The 21,702-nt window shown below is 42.0% G+C and overlaps 1 protein-coding gene across 2 annotated transcripts in view; it reads right to left on the bottom strand.

Moving 5' to 3' along the window:
• Nucleotides 1–20,607, bottom strand: part of RAB12 (RAB12, member RAS oncogene family) — a 37,873-nt gene extending 17,266 nt beyond the window's left edge. Inside the window, exons 1-2 of one of the 2 annotated variants that reach the window (XM_074987434.1) lie at nucleotides 20,279–20,607; nucleotides 5,769–5,829 (exon numbers count right to left, since the gene is read on the bottom strand). In XM_074987434.1, the coding sequence (XP_074843535.1) occupies nucleotides 5,769–5,829; nucleotides 20,279–20,495 (278 nt within the window). In that variant the 5' untranslated portion in view covers nucleotides 20,496–20,607. The remainder of the gene's footprint in view (nucleotides 1–5,768; nucleotides 5,830–20,278) is intronic. The other variant, XM_074987433.1, reaches the window with a different exon arrangement.
• Between the last annotated feature and the right edge of the window lie 1,095 nt (nucleotides 20,608–21,702).

The following is a 21,702-nucleotide window of genomic DNA, read 5'->3' as shown; positions in this document are numbered from 1 at the left end:
CAGGCTTTCCAGCTTCTTGGGATACATGGCAACATGTTTGACTGGTTCCCAAAAAGCCCAAGACTCACTCTCCACATGGGCACCCAGAAAGCTGAAAAATTATATCCCAGTTCTCCTGAAAGGATTTCTTCTGAAAATCCTTTTTTGCACTCATAGGAAGGAATTTCTGATTTTCATGTTCCAGCCAGCCCTACTTTCTCTGTCTATTCTACATATCCATCAGCTCAAGCCAACACTTGCAGACAAGGAACATGAAATGGCAGGTTACAATGTATGTAGTAATGACTGACTTTCTCTAAATATATATACCAGGTCTATGTGAAAAGATGGGACAGTTATTTAAGTTTACATCTAGGATGAAAAGGAACTGTACAGTGTGGCAGATATGGATGTACAGATAAGCATAAAGGTGAAACTGCGCAAATACCAAGATAAATATCAAGAAATGTTTCTTAGATTTGAGCTCTTCAAGGTGGGGATCTTGTGTTTGTGCATGGGATTCTGAAGGTTTCATGCCAATCCTCAGCATCTTAGCCTCTGAATTTGCCTTCCAAGGGAACAGACGAAAGCGCTAGTGATCCAGTCATAATAGGTGGAGCTAGTACCCTGATTCTTCTCATAAGACGACCGTATTTTCAATGGCTTATAATTTTGAAAAAGCAACTATCTGGGCTAATATTTTCCATGCTAGGTACCTGCACAGGCTGAACTTTTTTTTTTGTGGGGAAGTTTCAGCTAACATGATTCAGCCAATTAGAGCTGGGGGAAATGTTTGGCCATATTAAAAAAAATTAATACAGCTGTTTTACTAATCAGTTCAAGTACTTCCAGGAGCAGAAACTTGAACTTTAACAGAGGGCTCACACTCATGTGAAGGAGGCCAGCAGATTTTCAGCTGACACTAAACTAGGAGGAGAGGTAGTTACACTAGAGGGTCAGATAGTCTTGTGACCTAGACAAATTGGAGGATTGGGCCAAAGGAAATCTGATGAGATTCAACAAGGATAAGTGCAGAGTCCTGCACTGGGACAGAAGAATCCTAAGCACTGTTGCAGGCTGGGGACCCACTGGTTAAGCAGCAGTTCGGCAGAAAAGGACCTGAGGATTACAGTGGATAAAAAGCTGTATATAAGTCAATACTGTGCCCTTGTAGACAAGAAGGCTAATGGCATGTCAGGGTACATTAGGAGAAGCATTTCCAGTGATCTAGAGAACTGGCAATGGTGAGGCCACATCTAGAGTAGTGTGCCCAGTTCTGGGCACCCCCACTACAGAAAGGATGTGGAGGCACTGGAAAGGGTCCAGCAGAGGGCAATGAAAATGATTTGGAGGCTGGAGCACATAACCTAAGAGGCGAGGCTGAGGGATTTGGGCATGTTTAGTTTGTGGAAGAGAAAAGTGAGGAGGGATTTGATAGCAGCCATTACTACCCAAAGGGAGGTTCCAAAGAGAATGGAGAGAGGCTCTTTCAGTACAGGTTGAACCTCTCTTATCTGGCACCCTCAGGACCTGACTGGTGCCAGACCACAGGAGGTCAATATTGTCTAGCAGCATTACCAGTGCTTTTTTCTAGAAAAAAAGCATGCTGGAACTCAAGTCTGATAATTCCTCATAAAGGTTAGGGTATTCAGTTTTAATGCCCTGGTCTCACATTGCTGTGAGGTAGTGGGGGCTCCTGCTCTAGTCCCCACACTGATGCAGAACCAGCAGTGAAAATTTTTCTAGTGTTACAATGAAAAAATGGTTCTGGAACTCTGTTCCAGTACCTTCTGCCAGAAAAAAAGCTGAGCATTACCAATACTTTCACTGCTTTACCAGGCTCTTAGAAAACATTTAAGCGTAAATTGCAGCTAAATAACAGCACAGAACACTGAGAGCCAGGATGGGTGGCTGGAAACAAACTTTATGGGACCACAATAAACTTGACCATACCCATAATTAGTGGTCATCCAGCTAACTAAAATCATACTGGATTACAGATGTTGCTGGACAAGGGAGTTCTGGAATAGAGAGAGGTTCAATCTGTAGTGACAAATGGCAGAATGAGGAACAATGGTCTCAAATTGCAGGGGGCAGGTGTAGGTTGGATATTAAGGAAAACTATTTCACTAGGAAAGTGGTGAAGCTCTGGAAAGGGTTACTAGGGAGGTGGTAGAAGCTCTATCCCTAGAGATTTTTAAGTCTCAGTTTGAAAAAAAAGTGATGACTGGGATGATTTAGTTATGGGAGGTACTGCTTTAGGGCAGGAGTGTGGACTCAACCTCCTGAGGTCTCTTCCAGCTCAATGATGCACCTTTTTGCTGAGTTAGTGAAAATCTGAAAAGTCATATTTAGCATGAGCAGAGACACGTAGCACTTGGAAGCTAAATTCCCAGAAGATTCATTTGCAGTGGGCATGTGACATCTCTTCAAAGCCTCTGTGCCCTGATTGGACTACACATAACACCATCTCCATAGATGAAGTGAGCATGTCCCAGTGCAGGACTGCATGGACAGAGCAATGTTTCCTCTGCAACTGCTTCTCTGGAGAGGATCAATATGAATTCAAGCACCAAAACGGAGAATAAGGAGCCTCTGTCCTGCACTCTACCCACAGCTAGAAGGGAAGGAAAAGAAGGATACAGTCTGAGGGGGAATCCAATGAGGGGAAGGAAGACAAAGACGTCCTCAATCTCCACATTCCTCCGCTATCAACCAATAGCCATGGAACCCACTGGCAAAGGCTGTGTGTCATCTGACTCTAATGCCTGATCCACATACTCAACCTGCTACTCCATCAGGTCAAGCGGCACAAGTCTATGCAGCAGGTCTGTGCCAAGTGATAACACAAAATGGAGGTCAACATCTTTCCACATGATTAAACTTTATTTTTTTTTCCAATTCTTTTTTCAATGTAGGAAATTATATTTAACACCGTCCCTATGCTAAACACACATTAAGATTGCAAAGTCAAACATTCAAAAAGCTAGGAATTGGAAGAATTAAGATTGTTAGTATTTTGAAGAGAAATTCATTAGTATTTGTGAAGCACTTAAACCTGGAGTTGCATAGATACGCCCAGGATGAAATTAATAATTCTTTAGTCAGTGCAACGTTTGAAAGCCATGCATTAACAAGGCCTGGCGCCACATACAACAAAAGGAAAATAAAAAAAACTAACAGAGGCAATGCCTGGTGGGAGAGGGGAGCACACAAGGTCACATGCCTTTCCCCAGGTTTCTGCCTTCAATTTAGCAACAGCTAAACATTCCAAATGACCATTCAGAGAGGTCGCTGCGCACACTGCCCTACAAAGCCTTGGACTGTCTCTTGCCAGGAAGCCCAGCAAATGAGGGGAAAGCAGCACCTTCTTCATTATATATACATGCAGCACCTGGAAGGAGGATGATATAGGAGAGCTGGATGTGAGCTGAGTCTCCCCACGCTCTACCGTATGGGACCACTTCTCCTTCCCTGATGATGGAGTCCTGGCACTTCCCACTGTCTACTTTGAAGGCCACTATGGAGTGAAATCCCCATGCCTGTTGCCAGGGCAGGAACTGCTCTCCCACTCCGCGAACAGGGGCTCTGCACAAGGAAGACTGCCCCCACAACACTGCAGTGGGGTTTGTCCTGCCTTCCACTTAGTTATAGATTCTAACATGAATTCGGGGGGTGAAGGTGGCAATCCCTCCCCCAGCCTTGCCACAAGGCATTGGCTTGAGCCATCTAGCATTACTTCAGCCCTCCCTTAGACATATCTCCACTTCTCTACAGGTGAGCATGCCCCACAGTTTGAAAATCTGTTCTAGATCCAGTGCCCTGTCTACCTTGTGCCTCTCCCCCACTCCCACTTTCAATGGTTAGGTATTGCCTCTGCTGCCAATTCACTGAATAAGGCTAGGGTCCTGTAAAAAAAATAGTACGTGATCACATAATTAAAAGATTGTGTCATAATGCATCTGCATAAGGGGGCTTGATTTTGCAACCTTAATGTTCTCGCAATGTAGGTTTCCTAAAGTAATATATAAACAGACCAGCAAAGCATTCAAGAATGTGTTGTAGGAAGAACTGTAGATTTATCGTCCCTGTTTGCTAATATAACAAGTGTTTTCCAACATTTCGTTAAGTATGCCCAGAGATTTATTATTTTTAAGTAAGGGTTAATCATAAAAACATTTTAATAGTAAGAATCAAAAGAAACGTTTTGGGACTAAGTATATTGATGCCTCTTTGCAACAAACAACATGTTAACATAAATTCGGATATGTAAAACCACTTATTTCATTTCTACGTTAAATTATATGCTAAGTGACTGTTTTAGGCATGCCTCAGCAACCGTGTAAGAGCCACATTTTAATATCCTTCGAGGCTTTTTTTTTTTTTAAGTTATATTCCAAGCCAAACTCGGGTATTCTTAAGCGGGAAGGATACTTAGTTTAAGGATCTTTTTCTGATAAAAAAATCGGATGCTATAAAACATTTACTCAACATTAAGGACATGTCTGACAAACTATATACATTTAACATTCAGTGCTAAAATAACACCTTGATGTAAAAAATTTCCATTACCTCTGTCAGCTTCAGTAGGCCCTGGCTAACAATGCTGGCTCAACCACCAGCTCTGCAGTCATAGGTTTCCACACAGGGACGCAGATGAGGGATGAAGACATGCCAGTAATATTCAAGTGTTAGATGACTGATGATACCAAAGATGCAGCAGCAGTTAACTCAGAGGGAAGCAAGACAAACACATGGTGCAACAAACAGAGTTGATGGTGACCTGCCAAGAGGCGTTAGTAAGCTAAACTCACTTCATCTACATAATTAAACACGAAATATTACCAGAATATCCCACTGGTGTCATTTCAACAACCAATGTGCTTTTATTTGCTTTTTCTATGGGTTGTTAGTATCTATAAGAACTGATCTCTAATGCCAATTATTAATCAAGCACTGTTAATACACCAAAGCTATTAGACAATTTATAGGATTAGAATCTATATTAACACAGCTGGTTTACTCACTCTTTCCTAACAATGATTTTTATCATGCTATTGTGCATCGTAAGGGACAGCTCAAGGCTAACAATTTCTCGCAAAATGCACTGTATTAATCATTACTGATAAATATCACTTACACAATCATTACCAACAAGTATATAACCTTCCCCTGTGAAGTTAAAACTGAATTTTCACAGGACATTAATATTATAACTGTTAACATTTATTTTTGTTTGTAAATAAGTGTTTGGATGGTAATTACATTGTTACATGTAATATCACTACCACATGAAATTTCTGACAGAGTTCAGAAAAGGCTAAACAGATTGATTTACTCTAGGATGACAGTTATAACTCAGGCGATTTCCATATGACAGAATGAAATTGAAACGAGAGGTATTTTCCCACTCCTTCCCTCCTGGTAGCTTCCTCTTGTTTACTATGAAAAAAGTGGATGATCATCTTTATAACATTTGGATATTGGGGGGTCTGTCTGCTTTCTCACTCCTATACTATTGTCTTAGATAGCTGATTTTGTTTGTCTAAAGAAACATGCCTGTAACATATGCATATTTGCTCAGCAGAGTAATATTACATTTATTACATCATCCATTATCCCTCCTCTTGCTCTTTAAAAAAAATGGCTAACAGATTTGTAAGGGAAGGAGCAGAAGGATAAGAGCTAAACCAGCTTACTACAATTAATCATATTAAACAAGCATATTGATCCATGCCAGAAACACAAAAATTAAAACATATTGCTGGTTGCATTTTTGTTTTACTTACCAGATTTGTAATCTAATTTTCTTTCCTCTTAGCTCTACTGTTTTGATTTTAAAATCAACACCTATAAATAAAATACAGTAAACAAAAAGAAAAGGAGGAATAAGAAGCAAAAGCAATGAGGGTGTAATTTAAAATGATTTTGTATCTGTGTATGTGTCTTATATTTATATACTCACAATACTTGAATAAATACAGATTTCACCACTATGGGGCAAACAGGGGTAGGGGCGGGAATAGAATTATGTCGTATAATCTGAGCTATTCAGCCCAACCACTGCTGAAAACGTTTTTCAAGCTGGAAAATATTGTCACTAACAGCTCTAACGACACAATAAGGAGAGAATAGGGTCTGATCTCTTAATTCCCCTCTATCGTGGTTGCAGGGAACAAACTATAAGTATGATCCTGTCAGACTCCTCCCATGTCAACCTCCTGCATATGGGAGTCTGTAAAATGGGAACAATATGTAGCTATTTCCAAGTCTTGATATTTAGTATTTGAAAAGCACTCTGAAGATGAATGTACTCTGTGATTTTATCCTGTGGTTGTAACTAGTTTAAAACACGATCAATAGCATTTACATTTATAAATGTGACAGATGGCAGATACTGCCAAACTCTGAAAAACGGTTGTTCATAAGTTATTTGAGCAGGAACATATATGAGGATGAAATATGAAAAATTTTGCTTTTGACGAGTGAAAATACTCCTGCTTCAATTTTTGTTATATTATGAAGAAGTTAAATGACAGTTCCTCTGGCTGATCTCTCACAAATCAGCTAGAAAGAACAATACTTTGATATTACGGTGGTTATACGGCTTTGTAACCCAATATTATCCAAGCCATTTGCCAAGCTACAGAACACTCACTGAACATTATTTAACAATAAATCCATGCAAGACATATTTAAAATAAAATTTAAGCTGTTATAAAAATCACAGCTAACTGACAACATAAAAATGCCCCATAAATCTACAAAACGCAAGCACATAAGGAAAACTCATCAACTACCTGAAGTGCCAGTATACTTAGGGTTCCAGAAAATTTTACACACATTTTCATGTTTGTCAGTTTCAGTTCCATTCTCTTAATGACATTTTGATATTTTCCTTTAAATCTTGAATCTCACACCCCCACAAAAACTACTACAGATAAGAGAAACAAAAGATGGGGGGATGGTTCAGACCACCACAATTACACTTACACAGAAATGCAGAAGTATAGTGTGTCAGAAATTCTTCCCTTCCCTTTATTTCACATTGTAACCAGTAGGTTAAAAGCAATATATAAACGAGATAAAATGTTTTGGAAAGCTTTTTTTCTAAAGACTATACTCATTAATGACAAAGTTTACAATTCACAGTGTGTAGCAGAGGAGAGGACTACAAAACTTTTATAAAACAATCAAAATTTGGCCCTTGGATTTTATAACACTTGGCTTCTAAACACCCAAAATATTTTAATGTTGGTCTTACATAAGAACAGCCATACCGGGTCAGACCAAAGGTCCATCCAGCCCAGCAGCCTGTCTGCCGACAGTGGCCAGTGCCAGGTGCCCCAGAGGGGGTGGACTGAAGACAAAGATCGAGCAATTTGTATCCTGCCATCCATCTCCAGCCTCTGACAATCGGAGGCCAGGGACACCATTCCTATCCTTGGCTAATAGCCTTTTATGGACCTAACCTCCACGAATTTATCTAGCTCTTTCTTAAATTCTGTTATAGTCCTAGTGTTCACAGTCTCCTCTTGCAAAGAGTTCCACAGGTTAACTATGCGCTGAGTGAAGGTATAAAACTGATTTGAAACATATTCTAAAGTTAGGAGTTTTGTTTAAAACTTCCTCAGTCAACACAGCAGTTTACCTATTGCTGCAGAACTGGGAGGCCAAATACAATTAGTTGACCAAATTTCAATACACAAGGTTAAATTTTAAGAAATAAAAAGGATCCCCTCAACCCAATTTTAGTCTACCTTAATTTAGTCTGGCTAGGCAAAGAAATATTAGACAACGTCTACCATTTTTTTCTTGAAGGCTTTTCGAATTTGAAAATTTAGGAAGATGAGATCCCTAGTGAAAACCAAATGAGATGGAAAGAGATTTTAAGTTAAAGCTTTTCAGTTCAAACAAACAATTCTCACTTTTTTTAACTGAATGCTAAGAAAGTTCCCATACATTTCTCTAATTCCCCAAGGTATCTTCCAGGAAATATAAAAAGAAATTACTTCATGTTTTTACTACTTTTGAGGGACCCAAAATATTGAATATTTGAGAAGGGATCATTACAATGAAGATAACTCACAGGCCGTTTCTACACCATGCTAATACATGGAGTGAAAGATGCTTATGAGGTGTGGATGCAAATTACCTGCGCCTCATTAGCGTAATGCCACGTGATGTGAAGTCCGGAAGACCGTTTTTCTGGACTCCAAAATGCCATGTAGAAGCACGGCCCTCGGAAGAACTTGCTTCTTCCAGAGGCCCCTTCTTCCCAAAAATTTTTGGAAAGAAGGGGCCTCTGGAAGAAGCAAGTCCTTCCGGAAGCCCCCCCTGGGGGCCGCGCTTCTACACGGCATTTTGGAGTCCAGAAGAACGGTCTTCCGGACTCCAGATCACAAGACGTCATGCTAATGAGGCGCGGGGAATTTGCATCCGCTCCTCATTAACATCTTTGCTCCATGTATTAGCATGCCACTTCCAAAGGAAGTGGCCTGTGCAGAAACAGCCAAAAGTCACTTTATACGTGAAGCATATACAGACATACCAAACAAACAATCTTAAAAACCTTAATATACAGTATACTTAAGGTTAAAACTCTTCATAAACATTCCGAAGAAGACTAAAATACTAACTCCAGTATCAAATTTATTTTGCTGCTTGGTTTCATAAGAGTTTAATTTTTAAAGAAGTCAAACAAATATTGCTGCTGGACAACATTCAAACTTTCTATTATTTTCTTATTAACTTTTCTATACATAATATTTTGCATTTGAAAAAAACGTGCCATTAATTGTTAGCGTGCATGGATATCCTTAAGCCTGGTCTACATTACGTAGTTAGGTTAACTAACTGCCTGTCTTCAGTCTAAGAGTGGAAGTGTCTTCACTTTTATTTGGCTCTTGCCTATATAAGTGCTTCTGTGTGCTGATTTAGTAACAGTGCCTGCCCGGACATCTCAAATTCAAGGTTGTCATAATTGCATTGACAGCGTCAGAGCGGACACCACATTGCCTATATTAATTGTTAATGGATTTCTGAAGCCATCCCAAAATGACCATAAACTGACAATGCAATTTATAAAAGCTCTCCTGGGGAAGATGCACACCTCAACACAAGGAATGAAGTATCCATGCATACAGGTGTTTTAATACCTGTAGGGCTGTATGGTAATATAAATTAGGGAGACGTAATTCTGGCCTTAGAAAACATTTTGGAATCGTCTTACCTCTCATTTTACACTATTCTAGATACAGAAATTTATCATGCTCATTACTCTTGCATATAAACACTATTCTGCATTGCACTAAGCAAAGTGACTACTCATATGTCTATTCTTTCTGTCTCCCTGAACAGGAAAAGCACGCACAGTGAAGTGTCTTGTTTGGATAGTCTTGAACTTTTGTTTTTATACAGCACAGAAATACATCATCAGTATTGCTAATAGCACATCTACCTGTCCTCTTGGTGTTTCTAATTAACACTAGTGCTTTCCACTTAATTTGAACACCATCTTAAAACTAAATTTAATTTTACTAAAACCTGAGGAACGCTTTATGTTCCCAAAACTTTGCATAACTCAGTCACTGACCACAGCAACTCTGAATTTAATTAAGTAACACAAATCTTCTGAATGAGTAAAATTAAGAAGGAGGGGGGAACTATTCAGATCTGCCATTTCTTGGTTGTTTTCCACATTAATAGTACTGTTAAAAGAGCGTTTAAGAAAAAAATCTTTTGTTAGTGTACATTCCCTTTTTGTCAAAATGAGGTACACAAGGACAGGATACAGTAAGGTCTCAGAATACGCAAACTCAGAGTATGCGACCCCGCTTTTACACGTCTGACCCCAGTTCCTACTGTAAACCCTGTAGTGCGATTTCCAGCTGTGCTTAACTCGCTCCCCCCACCCTGGCTCAACCCCACTGGATCTGCATGGCCTGGGCTCAGCCCTCCTCCCCAGCTTCGCTCACCACCCTATAGCTCCTGCTCAGCCCACAACCCCTGACACTGGCTCTAGCTCACCATTCAGGCGCGACTCCGACTCAACCTCTCTGGTCCCCATTCAACACCCCCTGCCGGCTCACCATCCCTGCGTGGCTGTAGCTCACCTACTGCCACCACCACCTCTGGCTCACGAGTCACGTGTGGCTCCAGCACACCGTCCACTCCCCGCCCCAGTTTAAACTCCCATGCACAGCTCCAATTCAACCCCCGCCACACCCTCAAGTTCACGCCCCCACTGTCTCACCACCCACGCCTGCCTCACTGCCTGAGAAGGGCTCTGATCACCACCCTGCACACAGCTCCAGCTTAACACCACCCCCTCCCCGCTTTAGCCCTAACCCACCCCAGCCTTATCCCCCCACCCCACCTCCCATGGTCCCAACCCACCGCCAGGCTTAACCCTCCCCCAACTGCCCCCCACCCCAGGACTTACTTTTCCTCTGCTTCCCCAGCTGCAGATCATGTGTTCTGCCACGGAAAAAGCCAGACCCCAACTTACGCAGAATCCAGGTTACGCGAGGGTGTGTGGAACGGAACTCTCGTGTACTCTGAGACCTTACTGTATAACACGTAATTCCTAGCATCTTCCAAGGCTCTGTCTACACAAGGAGGGAGCATGTTAATGAGGCAGTTTGGAAGATGCTAACGAGGTGCTAACATGAAAACACAACACCTCACTAACATAACAACAGCTGTGCATGATTCGAAAATGCTGCTTTCAGAATGCACTCCATCCATGTAGATGGAAGCCTTTTGAAAGGACCCCCCAATGTCAAAAGCCCTTTCTTCCTATCTGGTTTTAGGAAGAAGGGGTTTTCTATGTCAGAGAAGTCTTTTCGAAAGGCCCCCATTTACCCGGGTGGCGTACATTCCGAAAGCAGACCTTTCAAATTGCATGTGACTGCCCTTATGCTAATGAGGTGCTGCATATTCATGTCTGTGACTCATTAACATACCCCCTCCAAAAGCAGGGGGCATGTGTAGACATAGCCCAGGTGTTTGTTTAACTTCTTGGTGCCCAATAGGAATTCAAAAGATTGCCACACTTGTGGTTGTCATCTTTCCATATTCGCCACATTATAGCCGTGTCTACACGTGCATGCTACTTCGAAGTAGCAGCACTAACTTCGAAATAGTGCCCGTCACGGCTACACGCGTCGGGCGCTATTTCGAAGTTAACTTCGACGTTAGGCGGCGAGACGTCGAAGTCGCTATCCTCATCAGGAGATGGGGATAGCGCCCTACTTCGACGTTCAACGTCGAAGTAGGGACCATGTAGTCATTGCACGTCCCACAACTTCGAAATAGCGGGGTCCGCCATGGCGGCCATCAGCTGAGGGGTTGAGACACGCTCTCTCTCCAGCCCCTGCGGGGCTCTATGGTCACCATGGGCAGCAGCCCTTAGCCCAGGGCTTCTGGCTGCTGCTGCTGCAGCTGGGGATCCATGCTGCAGGCACAGGGTCTGCAACCAGTTGCCGGCTCTGTGGATCTTGTGTTGTTTAGTGCAACTGTGTCTGGGAGGGGCCCTTTAAGGGAGCGGCTTGCTGTTGAGTCCACCCTGTGACCTTGTCTGCAGCTGTGCCTGGCACCCTTATTTCGATGTGTGCTACTTTGGCGTGTAGACGTTCCCTCGCAGCGCCTATTTCGATGTGGTGCTGCGCAACGTCGAAGTTGAACATCGACGTTGCCAGCCCTGGAGGACGTGTAGACGTTATTCATCGAAATAGCCTATTTCAATGTTGCTACATCGAAATAAGTTACTTCGATGTAGGCTTCACGTGTAGACGTAGCCCATATTACACAAAACTTTCTGGAGTCAGGCACTCCCAGGTCCTCTCCACTCCACCTCCCCCAAATAAATATCCTCCCTCTCCCCCAGAGCCAGGCTAGCCCAGGCACTCCCCACTTCCACTCTCTAAATAAATGCCCTTCCCCTCCCCCAAAGCCAGGCACCCCACCACTCCCGTGCTCTAACTGAATGCCCCCTCCCCATTCTAAAATCAATGCCAGCAACTCACCAGAGCCATCGGAGTGACCACCAGGGCCACTGCACACTTCTCCCACCAAGCAGTGGGGTGACTGCACAGAACAGACAGATGGCACTCCCCGCATGTGGCTCCCAGGAGGAGCTGAATTTAAAGGCTCCAAGAGATGTATGTGGCTTGAGAGCTGCTAGCTGGCCACCCCTGTATTCGTCATAATGCAGTGTCCTATTCACCACACGTGGCAAGTTGCAAATGTACTGGACAGACACCCCAGTCTAAACTGTTCTTAAAAATCACCAGAGATGGATATTCCACAACCTCCCTAGGCAATTTATTCCAGTGGTTTAATACCCCGACAGAAAGTTTTTCCTAATATCTATCCTAAATCTCCCTTGCTGCAATTTAAGCCCATTGCTTCTTATCCCATCACCAGAGGCAAAGGAGAATAGTTTTTCTCCCTTCTCCTTGTAATAGCCTTTTAGGTATGTGAAAGCTGTTATATCCTCTCTCAATCTTCTCTCCTCCAGACTAAAGAAACCCAATTCTTTCAATCTTTCCTCGCAGGTTATGGGTTCTAGACTTTTCCATCATTTTTGTTGCTCTTTTCTGGACTATCTACAATTTATCCACCTCCTTCCTGAAATGTGACTCCCGGAACTGGACACAGTACTCAAGCTGAGGTCTAATCAGCACAAAGTAGAGCTGAAGAATCACCTCTCATGCCTTGCTTACCACACTCCTGTTAATGACATCCCAGAATGATGTGGGATTTTTTGTTTTTGTTTTTTGGCAACAGTGTCACACTGGTGATTCATACTTAGTTTATGGTCCACTATGATCCTTTCTGCAGTACCCCTTCCTAGACCGTCATTTCACATTTTGTATGTGTGAAACTGACTGCTCCTTCCTAATTGGAGTACTTTACACCTCTCCTTATTGAGCTGCATGCTATTTAGCTCAGCACATATCTCCAGTTTGTCCAGATTGTTTTGAATTACAATCCTATCCTCCAAAGCACTTGCAGTCCTCCTCAGCTTGGTATCATCCACAAACTTTGTAAGTATACTTTAGAAGTACACTCTTACGCCATTATCCAAATAGTTGATTATGATATTGAACAAAATCAGCCCCAGAACTGATCCCTGTGAACTCTACTTGAACGAATATTAACTTCTGATTAACTACAGATTTTATGAGTTTGTAAAAAGATTCTTCAAATTTTAAAAGAAAAATAAAACCCTGACACATAGAAAGTATGCGTGCATAAAAAGGATAATTTGTACTTTTAAAGAGGACTAAGAAAAGCACTCCTGGTTAAACGTTTACTATTTAAGGTTTACTGAAAACAATTTTTGAAAGGGCCAGTAAAAAGTGTGGTATACAAAGAGAAAGTAGGAGTCGTTTCAACACACGTGACTTTGAGTAGAAGAAGAAAGCAGCAACAAACACAAACAGAACAGGATAAGTCAAAATTATTAACAGATTAAATTTAAAGCCTTTAAACTAGCCACACTAAAGCAAGAAATTGAGTTGAACAGTACAAAATAAGCATTTAAAAGAAGCAACCAACTTCAAAATGCCCATTTTTTAAAAAAAGTTTTATATCTACCAAAGTTAAAAATAACAAGACTACTAAATTAAAATAGCTTTTTAAAAGTAAACCTTCAGATACATTTTTAACTTGCAATGGTAAAACAGCTGGCAGAAGGAGATTAACAGTACTTCAGGCTAAGAACTGCACCAACATTTTGGCATAGGAAAATGAAAAGATGAGTGGCAGACTTCCTGTATTAACTATATTTATGGATTAACTTGAAAGAATATTTGTATTGCTAAGAATTGTGAGAGAGGAAGTTGCACCAGTGATAAATACAAATATGTAGACCAAACAAAAAAACCTTAAGACATTTTTAAGGCAACTGCATTGCGTAGCTCTTAAAAAAGTAGAAGCTATTCATGCCATAAACTCAATACTTTGAATTTGAAATCTAACATTTAAAATACACACTTGTCATGAATAACCTCAAAATATCTTGTATAATAATAAAGGAGGGGACTTGTCCCAACATTTTGGCCAAATTCAGACATGGGTTCCCCACAGTCTTCCTTTCAATTGATTAGCATACACTTTTTCAGTCCTTCTAGATTGTGAATTACTTCTATGTTAAGCAGCAACAACATCCACAACCAAGTTTCACTTCTGTAACGAGTAAAAATAAATAAATAAATAAATAAACAAACTATTTATAAGTCTCAGCTAGCAGATAAAAATGTAAACCCATAACAGAGTATCATCTGCTTGTTTTGTTGCTTCTGACACTATCTCAGCTGTTCACAGCCTGGACTGAGTTTGACAGCTGCATTCCACACTCCTTGCTAACCTAGAGCCCCCGAATTTACTGTCAGTAGAAAGAGCATTGAACTTGGTTTGCTGATTTACTTACGTGCTCTCAAACATGTACTGATTATGGACTATAGTTGTTCAGACTGTCCCATGGTGCCAATATAACTAACACAAAGATTTTAAAACAAATATTTTGTGTACTTCTTTAGGGCACCCTCAACATGTAACCATTGAATTATATTTTCCAAAATACAATGAGCTCTATCTGTGAATGATTTCCACCACAGTGTTACAACAGCTATTATTCGTTCAACTTTTCGCACGAGGCATGCCATCAGCTCTGCTTTGTGAACAACTATACTGATGGACTTCTGAATTTTACTAGAAGAAAAGCTGATAACCCTGTTTCTTCTGGCACTAAACAGACTGCATGCAAATATAAGTGGCTTCTTTAACTGTTGCCTGAACATACCGCCAGGTGCACCACTTATTTATTACACAATGGCTGTCCACACTAGCCCCCTTCTTCGAAGTGGGCATAGTAATCAGCCTGAGAAGGGAATAATGATGAAGTGCTGAGATGAATATGCAGCACCTTGTTAGGCTAATTCTCACCATGGCAATTTTTTGGGAGGAAGCGCACTTCGAAGTTGTGAAGGTACTTCAAGGTGCCCGCAGCTACCTGGCATGCCGATGCTTCAAAGTTTGCAATTTCGAAGTTGCCACGGTGAGAACCAGCCTAACGAAGAGTTCCATATTCATCTCAGTACTTCATTATTATTTTCTGTTCACACAGATTACCACACCCCTTCAAAAAAAGGGGGCTAGTGTAGACACAACCAACCAGATTAAGGAGTTAATTTAGTAAAATCGAACACATTACAGAAATATAAAGCATTCTCGAGACTCCTGCTTAAGTGAATACATGTTAATATGTAAAAGGAGCTGGCTTTTCATTTTTCATTAAAATGACACTCATCTGCAAGTCTTTGCTCAACTTACACAATGATGGCCTTCTTACTGCACAGCTATGATCACATGATGCACAACTATGATAACTGGAGAACCCTTCCCACTTCTGCTTGTCAGATAGTAACAAGTCACACAAGACTATACTCAATCCATTCACAAATTTCCATTTGAGATCAAGAACTAGACCTTTGCCTACCCCCGCCCCACCACACACACACAAAATCTCACTTCATGAGCCAGCCAACCAGAAGGCAACTGAAATCATGCCACTTCTGTAAAACTTCACACTGCAGGAGTGAGATTTTAATACAGATCTTTCATCAACTGCTGTCTCAACATGCTGAGAAAACAGTAAAAAATTGTGTATATGCTAATATTTAACACATTTTAATATCAATGTATTTTATTATATTTATCCAGTGTCTGAAGAGCTCAGCTCAGAATAATAGTATTACAAGTAAAAGGAACATCATCAACTTAAAATCAACTACGCAAAACAGAATTACTTGTAGAAGACCTGAAAGATCCCTGAATCCTGATAATTTGCTGTTTCCCAATCACATTTTCCTACTTTTTTTTGAAAAGCTAAAATACTCTCGTTACCGTGTGAGGAATTTCTAAACAAGTCAATGCCTACCCAGGGAAACAATGACAACTGAACAACACAATGCTGTCAAATGTGCTAATATAATGAAAAATTAATACTTTTATTCTCTTTTTTTTCCAGTTACAGTGATCACTGATATCAATGGAAAATAACAACAATCCCTAAACGGACAGCAAGAACTATACCATCAGTTTGCATATATAAATAAAGAGAAAGACTTCTCAAACAAATCAACATCTTTGTCAAAAATACCTAAAAAATGCAAATATAAGCTACGGTTAACAATAAGATGAAATACGTATTGAGAGCCACTACCTTTAGGTCTAGCATAATACCGTACTGTACACAGCAATGTTTTGTTACTCATTTTGCAACAGCATCCAAAATTAGTAAATATTTGAGATCTAGTATGCTCCAGCTATGTAAATATAAAATTAAGGAAATAATGCTCTATCCAAGGAGTTTATTATTTAAAACAGCAAAGCACGATAGACATATAGTACACTATGTGCTGATATGAGGATGTGCTGTTGAAATCTGACATGTCATTTTTGAAAGTCTTCACAGAAGTAGTATACTTTTGAGGTGAGATTTGTTGCATGACATACAACAAATTTATAATTTAGTCAACTAATTATGTATTTTGGAATATGTCAACCAAATGTTAAAAGACATCATCTTTTCAAATGATTTACTTCCTGACGTCCAAATAGAGCAGCCTAGTGTGCTGATAGCACCACTCAGCAGGGGCATTTTATCAGTCATATTTGAAACCCTTTGTGTCCAACTGATGTCCTCTGCAGCCTACAAGTTTCACTTAAAAGATTATTTAACAGCTAAAACAAAACCCAAAAAGAAAGCCACAAGCATTTTCAACTTTGAGCTATTTTGCTTAAACTAGGTATATCTAAATACAAAATGTAATGTATAGTTGGACTGAGACCTTAAATGTCAAGTTAAAATGGAGAGAATTTTTAATCTAAAATTCAAGCTATTTTAAATATATTTACTGTAATCTCATTAAATCCCTTTCCCTGCATACATCTCCTCTTTCGGTTACCTCAAGCTTTCTCCTCCCAAATCTGAGCTGAAAGTCACATTTAATTTACAGAACTTTCCGCTTTCCCCCTCGCACACACCGAAAAAGGGAAGCATGCCCTACTGGCTCAATCACAAGATTTTCACTTCTGCTTCAATCACATACCTTATCTGTAATTCTTTAAAACCATTCTTCCTAGACAACTGGTAACAGAAAAGCATCATAAATAGGGAGGAGTTTGAGAACTACAACTGAAAAGCAAATTCTGATCTCAGTTCAAGTGCAGTGGAATGTATGAGGCTACTTTGTATTTACACCGTCAATATAAAAGTAGAGTTTATTCTATCTTGTATTCTCTTTCCAAGCTGAAGACTCAACGGTATAGGTAGAGCCCTATGGGGATATAAAATTTGTATGCGCATCCACAAATATGAGATGCAGATATCCACATCCATATATGTGGATAGCAACACAGACATGAAGTGGTTATCTGCAACATGTGCAAGGTTCTAGATACAAAATTTGTGTGCACATCTGCATCTGTACCTACAAAAATGAGCTGCAAACATAAAGCAGATAGCTGCAGATTTGCGGGGCTCTAGCCATAGCATACAAAGAATTAGAGGACAATCAGTGTTCCCTGCAAGCTATGCGCCTGTGCGGCTGCTCAGGAAAAATCCCAATGATGTCCTGAAGATTAGCAGCGTACCCACAGCTACGATTCTGTTTCTCTTTGTGGTGCACATTCACACAGGCCTCAGAGAGCACAACAAAATTTATTCTGCACATGGATGTAAAAAATCTACACATGGATGGAAAAGATTATATGGAACATTGGGGGCAAGTCTACAGCCCTTAATTTGGGGCATAGAAAGCTCTTCTTGGTCTACTAACTTTAGAACTGTCATCAACTCACAACCTTAAAACTTCATTCCTAACAGCTCAAAATAATGCTTTCATTTTTAAGTATTTGGAAACATAGTTTGGTGCAAGTAAATTTCCTATGATCATTTGATGTAGATATACTTTTTAGATCAAACATTTTGTAATCATTGTCACCACACTATCATTTAGTTTGTTTTGTTAAAATTAGGAATCTTATGTGCTTGATTTATCTAGCAGTCAGGTTTGCTCACTACTCAGAAAAAAACTGTCCAGTTTCCAAAGGCCAACTTCCCCAGTACTCTTCCCAGGATTTGCACACTCTTACTCATCCAGGAAGATCAACAAGATTTTATTGCTAATCCAACCCAGAGAGAGATCTTAACCTAGGTAAACAACAAATTTGCTTGTATACACCTTGTTCACTACAGGACACCTATACTTAGCATAAATTCCAATCCCACTCTCACTTCCTTAATATTAAATAGCTTCAATAGCCCATGACAGGCTTATCAGTGTGTGTTCATTAATGACACCCAAATAAAAGTTGTATTAACATCTTTCTGGTGCTTTTATATTGCACACTTAATGTTTCATAGCTAAAAACAGAACCTGTGCTCCTAACTTGAGAACAAATTAAATGTGTGTATATACATTTTAACAGCTCTTAACAGAAAAATCCTAAGCACCACCAAGTTTAGCTTTTCAAAGACACCAGCAAACAATAAAGGAGCTGTCAAAATAAACATTAAAACTGTCAAAATAAAAACTAAAACTGTCACTGCCATCATTTTAGAATTAATTTGTCAGTGGACGATACTTCTTTATTTCTAAAAAGCAGCACTATTACATTCCATCAGACATTTAGACCTCTTCAGGCCCCAAGTGGCAATTAAGCATACATTTTACAAAAATATAGCCTTAGCATAACAACCACCTTGTCACAATAGTAAAAGTTCAGCTCCAGAAATAGGCGTGTAATAACCAGGCAGACTAAAATTTGTTTTCAGGTTGCTCTCTGATTGATTCTTTCTTCCTCACCCTTAACCTTTTGCCCTCCTGTTCCAATAAAAACAAAACAAAAACAAAAACCACCCTTGCCCACCTGAAGGAATGGCTACTGATGACTAAACTTCAAGAGCAAAAACAGATTTGCTATGAAACAAGTACCTAGCTCTTTAGAATTAATTATATATACACAATTTAAAGGATGTTACTACTCTTTAATCTCAAACTTTCTAGGGATCTAGAACCATATGTTTAGTCCCCCATTACATTTTTGGTGGGAAATGCTTTAACCTGGGACCCAATATTTAAATCCACATTTCCTCTGCTTTATACTCAGACTCCTTTTTTTTTTTTTAATTAGTTTTTGAGATTTAAAATTCTTGTGTTTTTACATATGGCACTGGAGGTTCTAACATCCATCTCTTACCACAAATGTATCATTCAATGGTGGGAATGTGTGCTTTAGGAATAAAACTGAATGGTCTGGAATTGACCACAGTATGTGCCAGCCTGAGGGGCAAGGGCTCTCAGTTTCTCTACACCAGTGGATGCCCTGGAAAAGGGCTCTCTGGGAATCTCTTAAGGCAAATTCCTCAGGGGCCAGGAAATTTTATATGGGACATGCAGCCAGATTGGCTACTAGGCCTCAGGCTCATCCATTTAATTAAAAATGTTGAACTACATTACTGTTTTTATGTACGTGTATTCAAATTTGTGTGCCCATTAATAAAGATTTTGCATTCTACGCACACCTATCCCTCAATTTATGAACTTAATTTGCTCAACAAAAACAGTTTGTAAGGTGAAATTAGTAAATCAAAAATGGAGCTGTCAGTGGAGCACTGGCTGTCCCATGGATGCTCGTTCAAAGGTTGGGGCTCATAAATTGAAAAATCGATATAAATTTACACAGTTCTTTATAGCGAACATTCATACATCAGAAGGTGGTAAATGGAGAGATGGGCATACTTCTTTTCTTACACGTGCTGAAAGGTCTGGGCTTTTTTCCCCTCATACGAACATAAGCGAAATTTCCGTCGGTTTGGCTTCACTTAGACTGACTAAAAGGGGGCTGCTAATTGCAGGGATGAAACGTGGGGCCCAAGGTAAGAAGTCTGCTCAATCCTGTCTTAAGGTGCTTCTCGCCTGCCTAAGTTCAGCGCTCACGTTACAGTCCCGGGGCTGGGGGCGGGGAGGGGGAAGAGCAGTAAGGACGTGAGTGAATTACAAGTTGAGAGCAGCCAGGCAGGCACCGGGGTCTCTCCCCCGCGCTCGGAGCGCGGCCGTCGCGGAAAGGCCCGAGGGGAGCTGCTGGCAGAGGGCCAGCCAGGTGGCGGGGACGGGTGTGGTTACGGGCCGGGGGAGGGCTGCAGGCCGCTGTCCGGGGGGGCGGGCCTGCGGCAGAGGCAGCGCCCGAGACCGGCTCCCGCCCGCCCGCGCGCAGCTCGTACCCACGGTGGACTTGCAGGCCTCGCAGAAGGTGTCGTCGGTGAAGCGCTCCATCAGGCTGGTCTTGCCCACGCCCCGCGAGCCGATGATGATGACCTGCAGCTTGAAGTCGGCCGGGCGCGGCGGCTGCTTCCTGCGGCGGGACTGCAGCGCCGGGGAGCCCGCCGCCCCCTCGCGCCCCGCGCCGGCCCTGCGCTGCAGCCCGGAGCCCGGCTCCATGACCGCAGGCGGCTCCTGCGCGACCCCACCCCGCCCGCGCGCCAGCTGCTGCCCCGGGCCTGAGGGGAACTGGGAACTCCGCGGCCGCCCGCACAACGAGCGGCCCGCGCCGGCGCGAGCGGGGCACCCAACCGCCAACGCGCGGAGCAGCGCCCCCTGGAGCTCAGGAGGCCCAAGCGACGCGCTGCAGGGAAACCGGCCAGCTCGAGACCTCCCGCCCTCTGTGCCCATGTGGACGGAAAGGAGTGAACGCGGCCATGCGCCTGTGTGTGTTGCTAATGGCCGGGGCTGGGGCTGCTGTGCCGCGCTCACCTAGCTGCGGGTGCTGCCCGGGGCTGGAAGTGCAGCTGCCAGCGCTGGGGGTCAGCATTGGGCATGGAGGTGAAACGTTCCCTGCAGGGGAGTTTTAGCCCTCTGTGTCTCTAGGCATCAGAGAAAGGAGGCGGGTCTTATTATTGGAACAACTTCTCCTGGGGACAAATAGCAGAGGGGTAGCCGGGTTAGTCTGTGTCTGCAAAACAGCAAGAAGGCCTGTGGCACCTTATAGACTAAGATTTTTTGGAGCATAAGCTTTCGTGGGGGGATGCACCTGATGAAGCGGCTCTTTGTCCACCAAATCTTATGCTCCAGTAAATCTGTTAAGTCTATAAGGTGCCACAGGACTTCTTGTTGTTTCTGTTGGGGAGAGATACAACTTTGCAGTCATGTAGCCCCTAAATCTGCACACTGGATTTGTAGATTATTTAGCACAGGTAAGCCTCTAAAAATGATGGGTTTGGTCCTGCTTAGGGCAGGAGGCTGGACTTGATGGCTTTTTTAGGTCTCTTCCAGCTCTTCTATGATTCTGTGATTCTAATTTGTGACTGGAGCCCTGGTGGAAAAAGGACCATGGTGGCTCTAGTCAGCACTACTGACCAGGCTGTTGAAAGTCTGGTAGGCAGCACAGGGCATTAAGGTGAACCCCCTGCCTGTCTTGGCTCTGTGAACCTCCAAGAAGCAGCAGCAGCATATCACCCTTCTGGCTCCTAGGGGCAGCCAGGGGTCTCCGCAGGCACCAGCTCTGCAGCTCCTGTTGAGGATAGGGCAGTGTGCCAGGCTGTCTGGCCACACCTCTGCCTAAGAACCAATATGGGGATGTGCCACTGCTTCTGGGAGCTGTGCACTTGAGGTGCTCTCACAAGAGGGTAGCTACACCTCCAGTTGACTT

This window comes from Carettochelys insculpta, chromosome 2 (genome assembly GCF_033958435.1).
Source record: "Carettochelys insculpta isolate YL-2023 chromosome 2, ASM3395843v1, whole genome shotgun sequence".
NCBI classification, from domain to species: Eukaryota; Metazoa; Chordata; order Testudines; family Carettochelyidae; genus Carettochelys; species Carettochelys insculpta.
This window is presented reverse-complemented; position numbering and strand designations above follow the sequence as displayed.